Source organism: Cervus elaphus, chromosome 25 (assembly GCF_910594005.1).
Source record: "Cervus elaphus chromosome 25, mCerEla1.1, whole genome shotgun sequence".
NCBI lineage: Eukaryota > Metazoa > Chordata > Mammalia > Artiodactyla > Cervidae > Cervus > Cervus elaphus.
The window spans coordinates 33,564,813-33,583,508 of record NC_057839.1 but is presented as its reverse complement, the minus strand read 5'-3'; the positions used below and the strand labels follow the sequence as shown (position 1 = coordinate 33,583,508).

Below are 18,696 nucleotides of genomic sequence, written 5' to 3'. Positions count from 1 at the left end.
GAGTATTAGCATAATGATGTGACTTACATTTATTGGGAAAGGAGCTTAGTTTTTAATCCTTATCAAATACTCCTACCTCACTGTACTCGCAGTATCTTGAACCTGTTTCTGGGGTTGCACTTAACATGGTTCATTATTATTTTAAAGCATGGGGCTGTGTCCTTTCCCGTCTGTGAACTCCTCCAGGACAAGAACAGTGTTTTTACTTTGTCTGGATGCAGTAGAAGTCCTCAAGTTGAATGACCTTCTGTATTGCTTAAACACAAGAAATGTTCTCAAAGTAAGGGCTTCCCTGTAGTTTATTTCTTTTTAAGGATATGGAATATCTGTCTTGCCTCATGCCTTTGAGTTTCATAATTTTTTAACTCATCTTAAATATTTCAATTAAAGTAAAAAAGCAGTGACCATCTTTTTTTTTTTTTTTTTTTACTTTTTTTTTTTTAGCAGTGACCATCTTGACACTTCATGATGATTCAGCTTTGGATAAGTGAACCAATGTGTATCTTATTCCTCCCACTTTCAATCAGAAGACACCTGCCGACTAAGTAACAGGAGTCATCGCCTTGCAAAGTCGTTTAGCAGTTTTGCCGAAACCAGCCTAGGCCTGGTCAGGACACTTAACGTCCACCAAGGGCGCTCTCCAGCCCCTGGCTATTAACACTCACAGAGGCACACGGCTTTCCGTGGGCGGGCCGTTGGCAGACCCGTCCGCAGATGTGTGTTAATTTTCGGGCCTTGACATCGTTTCGGAAGCATTTAACTCCACCTCTCCATCCGGAATTAAAAACAACGCTCCCATTCCCGCCCGTCACCACCTCCTGGCCTCCTCTCACTTTCTTTTTGGTCTTCTGTTTCAGAAGTTCTGATTTTTCCTAGAGAGCTAGAGGAAAGTCAGGTAGCAGAAGTGGAGTCCTGTTACTTTATTTGCTCTGGTGGGACACTAGAGGTACTCCCACTTTGTTCCTGGCTCTGCAGGAGAGGACAAATGTAGCCGTTGACAACTTCAGCGCCCGCGCTGGGCTCCAGGTTTGATTGACAAGGACGGGCGGAGGGAGCGCACAGAGGCGGGGCCGAGGAGCAGCAGGTCAAGCCCGAGACAAAGAGGCTTTTGGCAGCCCCGGGAGAAGAGGCAAGGGTCCCTTCGGGTAACTGGTCTTTGCGCTCTAAGGGGCATTTCGTGGGGTCGCTTTCTTATTTGAAGAGAGGGCGGGCGGGCTGGTGGAGGGGGCCGGGCGGGAGGAAGGGCCTGGCGAGGAGGGGACGAGGGGGGGCCCAGGGAACCGGGGTGGGGGCTGCGCCGCGGTCACGTGGTCTCCGCAGCAACGGGGTTGGGGCTGTTCTTCCGGGTTGCTGGCGCCGCGGGGCTGGAGCCCGGGTCTGCCAGCGCGGCGTCCCCTCGCGGCCCGCGGACGCCTGGCCTCCCCGCCAAGGTGAGCGTCAAGGCGCGGGCAGCCCGGGCACGCGCCTGGGGCGCAGCTGGGGAAGGGGCGTGGGGCTGGTACGGGAAGGTCGAGGTCCCCGAGGCGGGAAGGAGACCTGTCAAGGAGCCGCTGGGGGCGGGGTCCGCAGTGACCAAGGGCACCGGGTGCACCCGGGAGCCGGGGGCCGTGCCTCCAGGGCCCTCTTTCTGGTCTCAAGCGGGGGCGACGTGGAAGCCAGTCGGGGGTGGTGGATTCGAGAAGTGGGTTTCCGCCGCAGAGGGCAGGGATCGAGTTGTCAGCTTTGCAGATGCAGGTTTTGGAGCTTTGGGGGGAGGGGGCTGGAGTTCTACGGGGTCCTTTCAGCTTAAAGGATGTGAGGAGGGAGGGAGGCTATAGAGGACTTTCGATAAGTGGTGCATCCAGAGAGGTGGCACCTGGACGCCCCGAAACTGTGCTTGAACCCGGAAAGAATTTGGGGTGGGTGACCGACTGCAGACACAGGTGGTGATGTTGAAAGTTCTAAGTGTATGGGGGTGGGGCAGGCTGGTGTTAGTCTGGGCGAGCCTGTATTGGGCTGAGAGTGGGGTCTGGGCTGGCGATGGGGTAAAAGATCGTGTAGTGGGGCTGAGCTGATTCGAACTCCGGAGGCGGAATGACTATTATGCCGCGGGTCTCCACCAATCGGCTTGCGAGGAAGGTTATAAATAGCGGTCCCTGGCAGATGCTAGCCGGGTGGCAGTTTAGTTGCTGAGGGAGGAGCTTGAACCTGTGGGTTTGAGCGAGGTCACACTGCCTGCTAGTCTAAGCTTTGGTAGGGTATTGTGTCCTTGGTTGGCATGTCTCGCTTTGAAAAGCGTGACTTGTTTATTACAGTTGCAGGTGCCCTTTATTCGCCCTCTGGTGCAGGGAAGTTCTTAAGGAATCTGTAAGGAGGCTTGTAGGACAGGATGTATTCGGAACAGTGAGGGTTGTGTGCTTTTACTTAAAATGTTTCCCTCTTCTTATGAAAACTGTGGCTATTTAAAAATTAAAAATAAATTGAATTGGCAGTTTAGGATTGCTTTCTTATCAGCAAGTGTGCTTAGGCTGCTTACCTCTGCTGATGGAATCACTTTTCCACAAAGCTACATAGCGTTTAATTTTTAAAGGAAATTTCCTGAAACTCCTTGGAGAATATATTCATAGAACCCCAGGCTTCAGGTTATCTAACTCTGGTTACACATTCACTCAATCAAACAATACTTGTTGATTTCCTGTATTTTGTGCAAGGCACTGGGCCAGAGGTAATACTAAAGTGAATACTGATAGCAGTAAAGATACTGTGTTCTTTTAATCTTCATAGTGACCCTACAAGGTACTATTATTTTCCCCATTTTAAAGGTGATGAAATCAGATACAGAGAAGTTGAGTGACTTGCCAAGGTGACACAGCTAATGCGTTGCAGGTGGGGCTTCCAACTAAGAGTTCACACTCTTAGCCTCTATGATATCCTCTCTCAGGTGCTTGCCTCCAAGGATTTTAATCTATTAGCAGAGATACCAAAATGACTTACATTAACTGGCGGTGTGAATGCCCCAATTTTCAGTTGTAAAGTTGCTGTCCATTTCTTAATAGCCATAGAAGCACATGGATAATAAAATAGCAGAGAGCTTTCGAGTGAAGATAGGGGAAGATGTGACAATTAAGATAGGTAACAGCTCTCCGTGTCTGCAGTTCCTCCCCACCTGAGGGTTTAGCTAACTGCACACTGTGTATGTTGTACTATTGATATTTACTATTTAAAAGTAGCTGCCTAGGAGCAGACCCATGAAGTTCAAACCCTGTTGTTCAAGGGTCACCTCTACTGTTCTTTGCTGTAAACAGTCCTCAGCTGTGATAACATGGTTCAGATATTCTCTGAGTATCTTTCAGGGTCATTTTTATTTGATTTAGGCTTAGTGACATTTTCTTGCCACTAACTACTTCCTTATCAACTGTCTTATATGCTCATAGCTTGAATCACGTGGAATTTGGGGGAACAGTTGGTCTCTGAAGGCCTTGGCTATGTTGATGTCTGATGCCCGGGCTCTGTTCAACATCAAATTACAATTTTTTAAGTAGACAGGGCAAATTTTGCAGACTCCAGGCCATGAAGCAGGACTTCAGCTTTAGAGCACTGCAAAATCTCCATCAAATGATGAAACTTCTAGAGCCTGATTCTGCCCTTCAAGGGAGCTTTCCTGTGCTCCTTTTATAGATGAGCAGAGATGCCGAGAAATTCCAGCCAAACAGCGAGTGAGTAGCAGGTTTAGACAATACCCGGCCTGCATTATAACTAGCTTTGTTATTTTGCTGATGAGGTCTGGGTAAGCCTGACCAGTGAGAATGGTGGTTGTTGGGGAGCTGGGATGATGCAGGAAGAGAAGCAAGGGTAAATGGGGAGATTGGGCTAGGACTAGGTCCTTGGTAGTGGTGGGAAAAAATTTCCCTTTGGACAGGAATTATCTTTTGTATATCTTTGGATCTCCCTCAGTTCTTGGCATAGTTTCAGTGAATGTTTTCAGTGGGTGGCTGAATTTTGAACTTGTTCTCCATTCTCAGCCATGAATAACTCTAGAAGTGACCTCTGAATGAACGAGGAGGGTATTTATTGATTCAGGAATGCTTTAGAAAGACTGAGATGAAATGACATATATGGAAATACCCTGAAAATATAACGTCTTCTATCAGCATGTAAAGAATTATTCACATTTTTGGTTGCATGCCTGGACACATCTTGTCTGCTCCCCTTTCCTTAGCTTTGTTCATAGTATTCTCTCCTTTCCAAGTGCCTTTCCCTTCCTTTTCTTAGCCCTGTAGAAGGATGTGATCTTCTTTGATGCCTCAAAGAACTTTGGACTTGTGTTACTCTGCTTTCTCTGTTATTGCTTGTTGACTTTTCTTATCTCCAAGTCTGTAACTGATTCCAGTTTAATTCTACAGATGCTCCTAATGGCTGTGCTTCTGAGACTCAGCCCTCCGTGTGTTTATTGAATTAAAGAGCATCAAGAATAAGCACTACCTGGATTGAGCATTTCTGTTCCCAGTGTTGCTTTCTGGTATTTGCAGGAAGTGGCTTCAAGGACTTGTGGCAGTAGTTATGACATGAAAAATGAGTTAGACCCTTCTTCCTCTGGAGGTTGGAAGTATGTTTTTGGAGGCTGCTGGGTTTGGGTGCTGGGTCCCAGAAGGGCCTGCACCATGGGGCACAGCCTAAAGGCATAGTAAGTGGAGTTAGCTGTGGTTGACTGAGAAGAGTTCCAGGTCCTCTACTTCTTCACATTTTTGGAGGAAAGAGAGCATTGGGAATCAAGGGGATGGCGGGAGAGCCTTCTGTGTCCTCCCCCGGGATCTGCCCGGGAGGTAGGAGAAAATAGCCAGTGAAATCTCCAAAACAGCAAAGGTTAATGCCATTCCACTTAGCTCATTTAGAGCTGGCAAAAACGGGCCTCTGGTGAGAACCACTCACAGAATTCCTAGTTACGCCCACATATGCAAGCACAAACCTATGTGGTAAAGTTAACCATGGAATTTTTTTTTTCTTTTTTTAAAAATTGGAGTTGTATTTCGTGTGTGTTATATTTTCTTGAGATGTACTGCACCGCAAAGGATGGTGGTGTGTTCTGTATTGTATAGTGGCCAAACAAGTACTACTGTACTATTTAGACAATCTAAGGAAAGTTAAGGGGAATTTTGATTTTGTGCAATTTTTGCTGGACAAACTGAGACGATAACCTTCATATATGATGTGACTGGACTTTATAGCAACTTTTCTTAACTTTCCAGCTACATTAAAGATCACTTAGACTTATGTGACCTAGCTTGGAATTGAATAATGAGTTTATAACTACAATTTTGAGTGGGAAAACGGATTCCAAGTTTTAAAGACCTGAATTGGAAACAACCTTTTGAAGCATCTTCTTTAAGTAAAGGACTTGGCAAATAGATTCTTTGTAGATGCCCATGTTTAACTGTCATTTTTCCAACCTCTCTCAATTTGCTTTTTTTAAAAAAATGTTTTTGATGTCCGAAAGGCAAAGTATGTTATTCTCAGCACATACATTTTTGCTTTCTTTCCTTTAGTGATTTACCTTTAAGGAAATTGGGGATCCAGAAAATTGGCAACTTCCTGTGAACATGGCGAACCTACTGAAAACAGTGGTGACCAGCTGTTCATGCCCTTTCCTCAGCAATTTGGGGTCCTGTAAGGTTCTACCAGGGAAGAAGAATTTTTTACGAACATTTCATACTCATCGGATACTGTGGTGTAAAGCCCCTGTAAAACCAGGTAAAGTCTCACTTTGAGTCATAGAAACAATAGATCTGATGATGATAGATAAACCACGCAGTTTTACAGCCTAGTGCTTGTGAGTGGTCATTTTGAGTAAAAAACCGAATGAGTGCTTTCTTATATTTTCCATGTACGGAAGTTCTTGGCTGTCAGTGCTAACAGAGAAGAAAATACAATAGAAAAAGAAAAATGTTAAATAAATTGAGTTTATTCCCAGGAAACCATTGCTCATAGTAACCATTTCTCCTAGGAGCTCTTCCTCTTTCCTAGTTGGTATTGGGGGATCGTACCATACATGGCTTAACGATACTTAAGAATTTGGAACTGAGCATATTGATTCATCTACATTAATGTTTCTTGATTTAGTAAGTGGCAACTTCATCTCAGTTACTTAGGGCAGAAACCTTAGAGTCACTCCAGGTGCTTATGATCGATATAGAGCAGCTCTACATTGTATCTGGAATCTGTTCTTTTCTCACCATCACCACTTTTATCATCCTGGTCCAGGCCACCATCATCTGTCACCTGGACTATTGCATTAGTCTTCTAAGTGGTCTCTGTGCTCTTTACCTCTGTCCCTGCAAACAGTCTGTTCTGTACAAGACAATGAGAACAATCTTTTAAAAATGAAAGATCACCTTACTCTTCTGTTCAAAATTTGCCACTAGCTTCCTAGCTCACACAGAGTAATAGCTGAAGTCTTCCAGTGGCCTACAGGCTTTCTCTGCTAGGACTCGCACATGCTTCTGTTCTGTGGTACAAGCCAGAAGGAGGAGAGGCTAAAAGGGGAACCTTTTAAGCTGTGTCAGATCCCTTTAAGCATCTTGCCCAAAGACCCTTCTAGCACTCTTTCAGTACCTCATTGGCCAGAACTCAGGTGGCAATATGTTGCTCTAAGGGAGGCTTGGACATTTAGTCTTTTATTCTAGATGGCAACATACTTAAATAAAAATAGCATTCTGTTATTTTTAGGGGAGGAACAGCATGGATATTTGGGAGGAATCAGAAGTCTTTGCCGTATAGAATAATTCTCTTTTTGTTTGTAGGACTGTTTGTGCGTTAAGCATGCCTAAGTTGCCAAGTGTTTTCAGTTCTTATGTCTGCCTTTAGTAGATTTCATAGCCTCTTTTCTTATTCTCACGTGACAAGTCACTACTGGCAGGGTACCCGCCTCTGAGAGCCCTCAGCCTTATCTTCAGATTAAGTGTTCTGGAAGGCCAGATTATCCAGTGTGATAAGAATGTGTATAAAGCAAAAGTCAGTAACTACACTGAGTACATGGGAATTGTCCTTGTAAGTGAAAGTGTGTACTTCAAGATCTCTATCATCAATTATGAGTAAGGCTTTTCTTGTTTGCTTAATTTCTGTTCTTGACTATTTCCTAGATAATTATTTTTTTAATCTCTAAAAGATGAGGATTCTGTTTATTCCTTAATATGGCCACAATTTCATTAACACATTGAAAAGCTTGAAAAGTAATTTCAGTCAGTTTTAATATTTAATCAATTTTTTAAAAACAGATTCCTTGTTCAAATTATGATCCAAACAGAGTCCATGTGTTGTATTTACTTGCTTGTCTCTTAGGTCTCTTTCGGTCTGTATCTTCCTCTTCTCTCTTTTCATTTGCTGAAGAATTTAGTTGTCCTGTAGAATTTCCCACATTATTCCCTTAGTATCATTTAACTAGGTTTCTTGTATTTTCTATAATATTTAGCTAGATCTCGAGGCTTGATCAGACTCAGGTTTGCCTTTTTCAGCTAGTGTACTTCATAGGTGATGTTGTGCACTATCTGTTGTATTACATCAGGAAGATTGATCAGTGGGTTTAGATGTTGTCAGTGTGATCTATCTATTGTGAAGTTCCCATCGATTTTTCACTCAGCGGCGCTAGCAACCATTTAATTGATTGTTAACTAAATGTGTGATTTTATCGGGAGCTTTAATATCCTATCATTTTATCTTCATTTATTAGCTAGAATTTTTCTATTAGAAAAACTTTCCTTCTGTTACAGTCATCCCTTGGTATCCATGGGGGATTGGTTCCAGGCCTCCCATGAATACCAGAATCTTTGGATGCTCAAGTTCCTTATATAAAATGGTGTAGTATGTGCATATAACCTACACAGATCCTCCTGTATACTTTAAGTCATCTTTAGGTTACTCATCTTTAGGTTAAATCATCTTTAGGTTGACTTCCCTGGTGGCTCAAATGGTAAAGCGTCTGCCTACAATGTGGGAGACCCAGGTTCCATCCCTGGGTTGGGAAGATCCTCTGGAGAAGGAAATGGCAACCCACTCCAGTACTCTTGCCTGGAAAATCCCATGGATGGAGGAGCGTGGTAGGCTACGGTCCATGGGGTCGCAAAGAGTTGGACACGACTGAGCAACTTCCCTTTCTTTCTCAGGCTACTCATGATGCCTGTGTGTGTTAAGTCACTTCAGTCGTGTCTGACTCTGTGCGACCCTATGGACTGTAGCCCACCAGGCTCCTCTGTCCATGGGATTATCCAGGCAAGAGTACTTGAGTGGGTTGCCATGCCTTCCTCCAGGTGATCTTCCTGACCCAGGGATCAAACCCACGTCTCTTATGTCTCCTGCATGGGCAGGCGGGTTCTTTACCACTGGTGCCACAATACAGTGTAAAACATCCAAGTTTTGCTCTTCAGAACTTTCGGAATTTATTTTTAATATTTTTGATCTGCACTTGGTTGAATCTGTGGATACAGAGTGCATGCATGCTAAGTCACGTCGGTCGTGTCTGACCCTTCTGCACTGGTAGGTGGGTTCTTTACCACTAGCACCACCTGGGAAGTCTGTGGATACAGAGGACCAACCGTATTTAGTTACTCTGAGGTTGTATCGGAAAGGTGGGTAGATGTTTGATCATTGTTCAGTTTTATTAGTTTTGCTCATCGGTTGGTTCTCTTATGTATTCATTTTCTGCTTCTGCTGTATTAGGTGATTACAGACTGGCTTCATATGACACATTTATTTTATTATCTTATACTTCTGGAGGCCAAAGCCTGAGATGGTTCTCACTGATGTCAGCAGGACGCATTCCTTCCAGAGGCTCAAGGGGAGAATCTGTCTCCTTGCCTTTTCCAGTTTCTGGAGACTGTCTGCGTTCCTTGGCTCATGGCCTGTTTCTTCATCTTCAAAGCCAGCAGGATAGCATCTCCAAATTTTTCTTTGACTCTGACTCTTCTGCTCCCTTCTTTCACATTTAAGGATCTATGTGATATATTGAGCCCACTCAAATAATTTAGAATGTTCTCCCTGTTTCAAGGTTAGCTGATTAACAACCTTAATTCCATCTGTTGCCATAATTCTCCTTTGCCATGTACTGGAACGTATTCACTGATTCTGAGGATTAAGACGTGGATATATTTGGGAGACTGTTATTCATTTTACCACATATTACTTTCTCCAAAGTTGAGAAGCTTTTAGCAAATATTTATTTTTTGAATATTTTTGAATTCTGAAATATTTATTATCATGAACACATGGATTTTAACATCTTTATATGTATTTTATGACATTTGCAATTAATTATTTTCCTTTTTGATGCTCAAATTGTCTCATATCTGGCCAGTGGAAGCCCTTTCAGGTTGGTTCCTAAATCCTTTTGATATGACTTCATCTGTCTTTGGTAACTTCCTTGGCATATGATATGTAGGACCTAGAGAATTTGAGGTTGTCCAATGAGTTGTCTAGATAAGTTTATATAATTAGTTTTTCACCTTAATCCAAAATATTTGCTATCTTTTGGTTTTTTTCCATCTCTTTTAAGTAGAGAGGAAGATTCAGTGTTTGTTTGCCTTTGGCTTACTATCAATTATTACTGCTTAAATAGTATGAGATCTAAGACTGTATCTCCAAATGCAGCTATTTTTAGGTTGATTTATTGTCTCTGTAGAGATATTTTGATTTACCTTTTTATTATATATATTTAAAGTTTAGATTGCTAGAGTAAGTTTTCTAAACTTTAATAAGACATATAGAAGCAGATGCTCTTCTTTAAAAATAATGTTTATGCCCATATATTGAGTAAAACAACATAAAAAAAAAACTAACGTATTTTAGCTAAGGCTGGTCTGAACTATATATAAATAATTTGTTGCTGTTCAGTTGCTAAGTCATGTCCGACTCTTTGCAACTACATGGACTGCAGCATGCCAGTTTTCTCTGACCGTGAGATTTTCCAGGCAAGAATACTGGAGTGAGTTGCCATTTCCTTCTTTAGGGATAAATAATTTAACTGTTAAACGGGTTCTTCTGTGTTGTAGGGAACAGAATCACAGCAGGTTATATTTTGTGCTGAGGTTTTATTTTTATTGTATGGATTTTTGGGAAGTATGGAGCACAGGAAACTGTTCTTCTCCTTCTTGGAGAAGTGGGGTGTTATTCTGGATTTCATTGCTGTCGCTCCTCTTTTCCATCTGCATGCCCACTACCAACGTTTCTACTACTGTGGCTGCTGACCACCTCCCTTCGATTACCTCGTGGCTCTGTTTACAAATAGTTGCTGCATCATTCTACTCTCCTGGTCCTTTTTGGTGGGTCTCATGTCCCAGTTCTCTCTGAGAGATCCTGATTGGGTTGAACAGTCATTGGCTGACATGGAGTATCCACAGGGCAGAGTTCCTGTATAAGTTGTCTCATGCGCTACTGGTTTTCCTTCTGTCTGGCCTGTAGACTGTTATCTTTAACCCAGCTGCTGACCCCCTGGTCTAATCAGTTGTGGCCAAGAATGGATAATTCACAAACTGGAATCAAGATTGTGGGGAGAAAGAAATATTAATAACCTCAGATATGCACCCTTATGGCAGAAAGTGAAGAGGAATTAAAGAGCCTCTTAATGAAAGTGAGAGAGGAAAGTGAAAAGCTGGCTTAAAACTCAAAATTCAGAAAATGAAGATCATGGCATCCGGTCCCATCACTTCCTGGGAAATAGATGGGGAAAAATGGAAACAGTGACAGACTTTATTTTCTTGGGCTCCAAAATCACTGTGGATGGTGACTGCAACCATGAAATTAAAAGAAACTTGCTGCTTGGAAGAGAAGCAATGAAAAACCTAGATAGAGTATTAAAAAGCAAAGGCATTACTTTGCTTACAAAGATCCATGTAGTCAAAGCTATGGTTTTTCCAGTAGTCATATATGGATGTGAGAGCTGGACAGTAAAAAAGGCTGAGTGCTGAAGAATTGTTGCCTTCGAACTGTGGTGCTGGAGAAGACTCTTGAGAGTCTCTTGGATAGCAAGGAGATCAAACCAGTCAATCCTGGAGGAAATCAACCCTGAATATTCATTGGGAAGACTGATGCTGAAGCTGAAACTCCAGTTCTTTGGCTTCCTGATGCAAAGAGCTAACTCATTGGAAAAGACCCTGATTCTGAGAAAGATTGAAGGCAGGAGGAGAAGGGGGTGACAGAGGATGAGTTGGTTGGATGGCATCACTGACTCAGTGGATATGAGTTTGAGCAAACTATGGGAGACGTTGAAGGATAGGGATGTATGGTGTGCTGCAGTCCATGGGGTCGCAAAGAGTCAAGACACAACTGAGCGACTGAGCAACAATTACTTCTGTCTTCCTTAAAGATAAGGACCAGGGGACCATAAACCACAGAGGTTTAGTTTGATGAATGGAGTTAGTGTGTTGAGTGGCCTTTCAACCCATTTTTTTCCCTAAGAATAAGCTAAGCTAGTCATATGCCTTGAAGAAAGCTATTTGGTTAAATATTTAGGATTTTCAGGAGAGTAGGTATAAGAATTTCTCATCATCTATCAAAAAAAGGTAAAAAATTATGATTATGAATCAGGAACATCACTTTGAACAGCAGCCTGTACATGTAGTGTATTTTGAACAAATTTCCCATTTCCATTTTCTGAACTTCATTATTAAAACATTGACTTTTGGTGGTGTTTCTTACTAAAAATTTTTTTTTGTCTTTGTTGTAGGAATTCCGTATAAGCAACTAACTGTTGGGGTCCCCAAAGAGATTTTCCAAAATGAGAAGCGAGTGGCGTTGTCTCCTGCTGGCGTTCAGGCCTTGGTCAAGCAGGGCTTTAATGTTGTTGTGGAATCTGGTGCAGGTGAAGCTTCCAAGTTCTCAGATGATCACTACAGAGCAGCAGGTGCCCAGATCCAAGGGACGAAGGAAGTTCTGGCTTCTGATTTGGTGGTCAAAGTAATTATTCCTTTCTCCCTTCCATTTATGGCATGCTGACTTTTCTAAATCTTCTTGTAGAAAGATTACTTCTTGTACAAAGACTAAAGTGCCTTCTCTTTTGTTGTAGTTTTCATACTTTCAAACGATGCTTTTTTCCTCAAAGAAATGATTGCATGTTGTGACTATTCTTCATGTTTTAGTAGAACTTTTATGAAAGTGAAAGTGTTGGTCACTCAGTCATGTCCGACTCTTTGTGACCCCATGGGTTATAGCCTGATAGGCTCCTCTGTCCCTGGAATTCTCTAGGCAAGAATACTGGAGTGGTTGTCATGCCTTTCTCCAGGGTGTCTTCCCAACCCAGGGATCACACCTGGGTCTCCCACATTGCAGGCAGATTCTTTACTGTCTGAGCCACAAGGGAACTCAGAACTTTTATGAGGCAATGTGAACTATATTACTATATTTAAGCATGAGAAAAGAAGTGATCTTCTTTCTTACATTTGCTCTGTGGAATTTCCTTCTTATTGGCTAGGGAAAATTTGTACCATATGGTTCCTATATGTCCACAGTACCCCTGAATGTGTGTTTAACTCCTACTAGAATGGTAAAGAGGCAAATAACTCCTTGGACTGAATGCACAGTGATATTCTGATATCTTGAAGGATCTTAGGTCAGTGATTTAACTGATGTGAGTATTATTTCTAGAGGGCAGGACTATTCTGGAAAAAGTAACGTTGGGCTTAGAATAGACTTAACTACTTTAATAAAAGGTCTTAAGGTAATGTGTAATAGAGAGCTATATGCTAAAGAACTTTACAAATAAAATCTGAAGCAAAAAATCATGTAGAGAAAGGGAAACTGTATCAAGAGTATAACATAGATGAGCTGAACAGTAACTTAAATCTTAAGCCTTCTGTAACCAAGGCAGGTGGGGCTTCCCGGGGGGCTCAGTGGTAAAGAATCCGCCTGCAATGCAGGAGTTGCAGAAGATGCAGGTTCAGTCCCTGCATCAGGAAGATCCCTTGGAGGAGGGCATGGCAACCCATTTCAGTATTCTTGCCTGGAGAATCCTGTGGACAGAGGAGCCTGCTGGGCTATAGTCTATATGGTCACAAAGAGTCAGACACGACTGAAATGTCTTAACACGCAACCAAGGCAAGTAGTGAGGTATGGATTAAATAAGCATGTTTATCAGGTTAAAATAGTGTCACTTTTCTAGGATAGACCAGCTTTTTTCCTACAGTAATTTCTAAAAGGGAATCAATACATAGGCGTTTTTACATATAGTCAACTGAATAACTTGATAGGATCTTACATAGTAGTTTTTTTTTTTTTTTACATAGTGTTTTTTTTTGCAGGAGGCACAAAACTTTTTCTATAGAAAATTAATAACAAATTTATGATATGGAAATAAATAGTAATTTAAGTGTTTAAGTGTTTAGGTATACTCGAGATAACAGTATAATAAAAGCTTAGGGGAAAATAAAAAAATAAGTATAATCCATTCTAATGTATGTTTTAGGGATCAAAAACCTTTTGAGATATCCCACAAAAAGGGGTTACTAGGGTGCACATAAGCTTTAGAAATGCTATGTGTTTCTTGTAGATTCACAATGTGTATGAGCCATATTAAAGACATTGAGGAATCCTGTAATATGAAAACTTAAATAATTTTATGTTTGTAGTAATAAACTACTTGACCTTAGGGTCTCTCTTTTGAGTCAAGCCTGTTAATATTCTGAGGAATTCGTGACCCCAAAAAGCATCTTCAGGAAGACATTCTGTTTGCTTCACTCACTCAGATGTCAACAGTTTCAGCTAAGCATTTGATAGGGGCTGAGAGAATTCAAAGTTGTCCTCTAATGTTTATTAAATCTATATTATAGATTCTCACTGAGGAAAAAAATAGACCTTGTCAGAGAGTCTTAATTAAAGTCCAGAGCCTAAAATCACACGCATCACCACATCAACAACAGAAATGGGAATGACAGATAAAGGTGTTTCATAGGTAAATTGAGATGAAATGCTGTTAAATGAAAGTATTGACCCAGTGTTTGTGTTTCTGTTTCCTTTTAAAACAGAAGTCCCAGAGCTGTTTTTGTTCTGTGCTTTCTAGCCTAAGAGCACTACTGCTGCAAATTGGGAGCTAATGAAATGATACACTTTAATTGAAGGCTGACTTTGAACAGGGATGTAAAACACGTTTTTAAAACACTTTTTTAATTGGAAGTTTTAAAGATTTGGCTTGAAAAAGTAGACAGTTGAAACTTTCAGGCAAACTTACAGTGTGTGTTCATTGACTTGATTCAACGTAACAGAGTATGTTGTAGCTTTTTGCTTAAACCCAACTCAGCAAGGCTACTGGTTTGAGTTGTGTTCATCTATAGATTTTTCTGGAACTCTAAGGTGACATAAATCTATACACATGACATGGAGATTTTAGTTTATGATGTTCTTAACTTCTCACCACTCCAAATGTTTGTGCTTGCAAATTAATAAGAATTGAATCTGTCAACATTCAACAAAAGCTTACTGTCTGTTTATTCTAATGTTTCTTAATTTTACCAGAGTAGTGGATTTTGGGAGAACAGATTTTGTTGTAGAACCTGTTTTCCCAAGAAAACAGTTTTTTTTTTTTTTTAAACTCCTCTACCTGTCATTGTCAAACCTGTCCTGACACTATTTCCAGGTATGTGTGCTTGTTACTCAAGTCTAGGTCATAAGTTCAGTCGGGTAATCAGTGGCATAGATTTCTATGTGCTTTATTTTGTTTAGGAATTGAGTAAGAAATTTTTTCATGAGAAATTATTTCTGGAGTGTTACTTCAATAATGGCATATTATTTTAGTTGTCATGTTTACTTAAAAATAAGATAAAGGTAGTTACATTTTTAATCAGTGACTTGACTTTTTTTTTCAGGTGCGAGCCCCTATGCTTAACCCAACATTAGGTATTCATGAAGCTGATCTTTTAAAGACATCGGGAACACTGATCAGTTTTATTTACCCAGCCCAAAATCCAGACTTGCTAAATAAACTGTCCAAAAGGAATACGACAGTTCTGGCGATGGACCAGGTTCCAAGAGTCACAATTGCTCAGGGATATGATGCTCTAAGCTCCATGGCCAACATTGCTGGGTAGGTTGATTCTTTTCCAGTTGAACCAAAGCACAATGGTGCTACAGAAACATGCTGTCTATAGCTCTTCTTGCTCAGAATGATTTACTTGTACTGGCTAGGAGATTGCAGGCTTCCAAGAGCGTACTTCAGTTATTTTTAAGATTCGTATTGTTCCACAGTCATCAGTAGGAAATGGCTATTCACTTGGCATGCTATTGTACATTACTTTTTAATCTTCATGGGCCGAAGGGAAGTAGTATGTCTTTCTACCAAAGGAAATGATTTTTTTGAAATGTGTGCTTATTTTTCTTAATATCTGTTTTCATGAAAAACTTCATGGTAAGTAAACCACAGTCTTAGCAATTCATAATTATCCAAAAGCTTTAATGTAGTAAACTTATATTTTACTAAAGTCAATAGCAAGGGTAGTGATAACAATTTAGAACAAATAGTTTAAAATTCACATAAGCCTAGTACTGTTTTTAAGACTGTTATTTATATAAATGAGAAAGGGTGCAATGTAGAAAGTCTTATTTTAGTTTACTAATTATGAAGCTTCTGAATCTATGCTTAAAAAGTACTTCTGATTTCTGAATACATAATGTTCCAATTTTTTTCATTTGGAACTTATTTGTACTTTAATGGTGATATACTGTATTTCATATGTGTGTATGTGTGTGTGTATCTATGTATATATTAGTTGAAATTACAGTTTTATTGCAATATAGTTGACATAGAACATTGTTTCCACCTTAAAAATTATACAATGATTTGATATATGTATATATTATGAAATTATTATCAGATTAAGTTTAGTTGACATAAATTACTGTTGTCATAGGGTCAAAAATGGTAGAACATTAGCAGTTTCATATAGTCTCATCTAATATATACATATTGATAGATTTATCACTTCAATTAGATTTTGCCTGGGGAAATTTATAAATTATTTAATGAATAGGGAAAATGTCTGCACTTGAGGAAGTTTCATCTTAGGTCAAAACCCATGATAACTGAAGGCTAACTATGGCCAAGATGGCAATAAACTTCATTTGCCTGCTGGCCTGAATGCATTCGCCATCTATTGCCTGGACTGCTGTGTTGAGAAGAATTCTAGGACCCATTCAGATCAGAGGAATGTGTCTCTGACTGAGCAACCATGCCACAGAGCAGGGATAGGCATAACTATGTAAGTGCAGTATATTGCTGACTCTGCCTGGAGAGTGGGAAATATCTGGAAATCAGATGAGGTTTATGAAATCAGGTTATCTAAGAAATGAATTGAATTAGATTTTAAGCAGAAAACTATTAATAGTGACAACTTGCTAATATGAATGAGGCACCAACAAATTAAAAAATTTAAAAAATCAAACGGTGCAGGAAGAAAGATAACCTGAGTAAAGACTTTTACAGCTGACCCAGGAGCCGAAAGTTTTCTTAGGTTTCACATCTTAGATCTAGCATATCAAATGTGTCACAGATTCTACTCTGGATTCCAGCTGTTCATTTTTTATGTAAAAGAGGCGCAGTAAACAAAAATGACAAATAGAACACATTTTGTTTCCTTATGTAATATGACAAATGGTTGGTTTGAAGATTTTTTTTGTGATGTGAATTAATGCCGAGGGACAAAGTAAACTTTTGTCACATTTATTTAGCTTCTGAAAGAGTTAGGTTATGCAGTGTGGGACTTAAAATTTTATATAGGAAAGAAAGTGTCACTCAGTTGTGTCTGAATGGCCTGTAGTCTGCCAGGTGCCTCTGTCCATGGAATTTTCCGGGCAAGAATACTGGAGTGGGTAGTTATTCCCTTTTCCAGGGGATCTTCCTGACCCAGGGATTGAACCCCAGTCTCCTGCATTGCAGTCAGATTCTTTAATGTCTGAGCCATCAGGGAAACCTTTATGTAGGAAATGAACAATGTGAAGTTTTAAGGATGGTGTTGCTTTGCACATGTGCAAAAGGTTATCCCAGTCAGTAGCTCTAGATCAGTGGTTTTCGGCTGCAGAATCTTTTGAGCAAATGAAACATGAGGGAATATAAACAAATCAATAATTCAAGTGGCCTTAGTTGAGTTAATGCTTTCTTGGTGGCTCAGACAGTAAAAGAATCTGCCTGCAATGTAGGAGACCTGGGGTTGATCGCTGGGTCAGGAAGATTCCCCTGGAGAGGGAAATGGCAACCCACTCCAGTATTCTTGACTGGTGAACTCCATGGACAGAGGAGCCTGGAGGGCTATAGTCTATGGGGTCGCAAAGAGCTGGACATGTATGAGCGACTAACATTTCACTTCAGTTGAATTAAGGGACAGAAGGGTGTCCAGAAACACTCTGGCTCTGTTTTCCTTCCCACCGTGGATGCTCTAAGAAGTGTGAGCTTTTGGAGATCCCGGGACACAGTTTTAAAGAATCACTGTCTTATGTCCTAAGCTGATATATGCCAAAGGCATAGTTAGAGATGAATCATCTAGTATACTTACCCGTACAATATGTGATAAATCATTATCTAACTCACACACATAGGCGTGTTACTGTGACGAGTTAGTCCTTCTAGTTCACTGTGTTCATCTGAGCCTTTTTGCTCTCCTCAAAAAAAGGCCCACTTTTATCACTTTTTCCCACTACCAACGTTTTCTTATACATTTCCTGTGTAATTTATCTTGTTTTTTTTTTTCTCCAGTACAGCAACTGAATCTTTTAAAACTTTAATTTCAAAATTAATTTCTTCCAGTGGCCTTTGCATCTTTATCATCTTTGCTCTCTGCAACTTTTTATCACTTGGATTCAGAACTAACAAATAATCATTAAAATGTTTTTTCTTGCTCTAATAGTAGTAACTATTATATACTTTTGCATTAATTATTATATAATTTTTTTTACAAAAATATGACCAAGTAAAGGTTTTTTGGTCAGCTAGTAGGTGGATCTTATCATCATAATGCTTGCATTATGATTATAATAATCTTTGCCTTATAATGTAAGGTAGAGTGTGTGTTACTGAGTGTGCAAAAGTAACCTTTCAAGTATAAAATAATAAGAAAATGAAATTAATTTAATAGGTAATTTAGTGTAATAAAAATACCCTATTAAAGAAAACTTGGTATAAATTGCTAGTTTTTGATGTATAGAGTGTTTCTTTAGCTAAAAACGTACTTGCCAAGCACTTATTGTGACAGGTTTTATGGTAAGGGCTATATCTGGATTATTTTATTTAGTCCTTACAACAGCTCTAAGAGACCTTTATTGTCCCCAGTTTAGAGATGAGGAAACCAAGGATGAGAGAATTAAAGAAATTTGCCTGAGGTCACAAAAGTAGTTAGTGATAGAACTCAGATTCTAATTGAGATCGTGCTGTCTCAAAATATGACAGTTTCAACCATTAGAGATCAGGGGAAGTGTTTCTGGTTATGAGGTTGGAATTTTGTTATGTATGAGCAGATAGCCAACCTAATTTTTTGATTTTAAAGATTTTTTCCCCATATTATATAAATACTACACAGTCATCAAAGAAAATTTGGACGATAAAGTAAAACAAAGTTTAAAGTACCTGTAGTCCTAGCTGCCAAAGCAAACAGTTGTTAACATTTTCTTGTCTTCCCTTCACTTCTCTTTTTATCCTAGCTAATTTTCTGTAGTGCTCATCATGACTTCAGAGAACATCATGGGTAAGAGGGTGTC

The 18,696-nt window shown here is 40.2% G+C and overlaps 1 protein-coding gene across 3 annotated transcripts in view; it reads left to right on the top strand.

The window, feature by feature from the left end:
- The first annotated feature begins 768 nt into the window (after positions 1 to 768).
- NNT (nicotinamide nucleotide transhydrogenase) overlaps positions 769 to 18,696 on the top strand; it is an 88,590-nt gene continuing 70,662 nt past the window's right edge. Inside the window, exons 1-4 of one of the 3 annotated variants that reach the window (XM_043887204.1) lie at positions 769 to 1,129; positions 5,523 to 5,727; positions 11,690 to 11,919; positions 14,820 to 15,037. In XM_043887204.1, coding sequence (XP_043743139.1) covers positions 5,577 to 5,727; positions 11,690 to 11,919; positions 14,820 to 15,037 — 599 coding nt within the window. In that variant the 5' untranslated portion in view covers positions 769 to 1,129; positions 5,523 to 5,576. Of the gene's footprint in view, positions 1,146 to 1,279; positions 1,431 to 5,522; positions 5,728 to 11,689; positions 11,920 to 14,819; positions 15,038 to 18,696 lie in introns of those variants that run through there. The other 2 variants (XM_043887203.1, XM_043887202.1) reach the window with 2 other exon arrangements.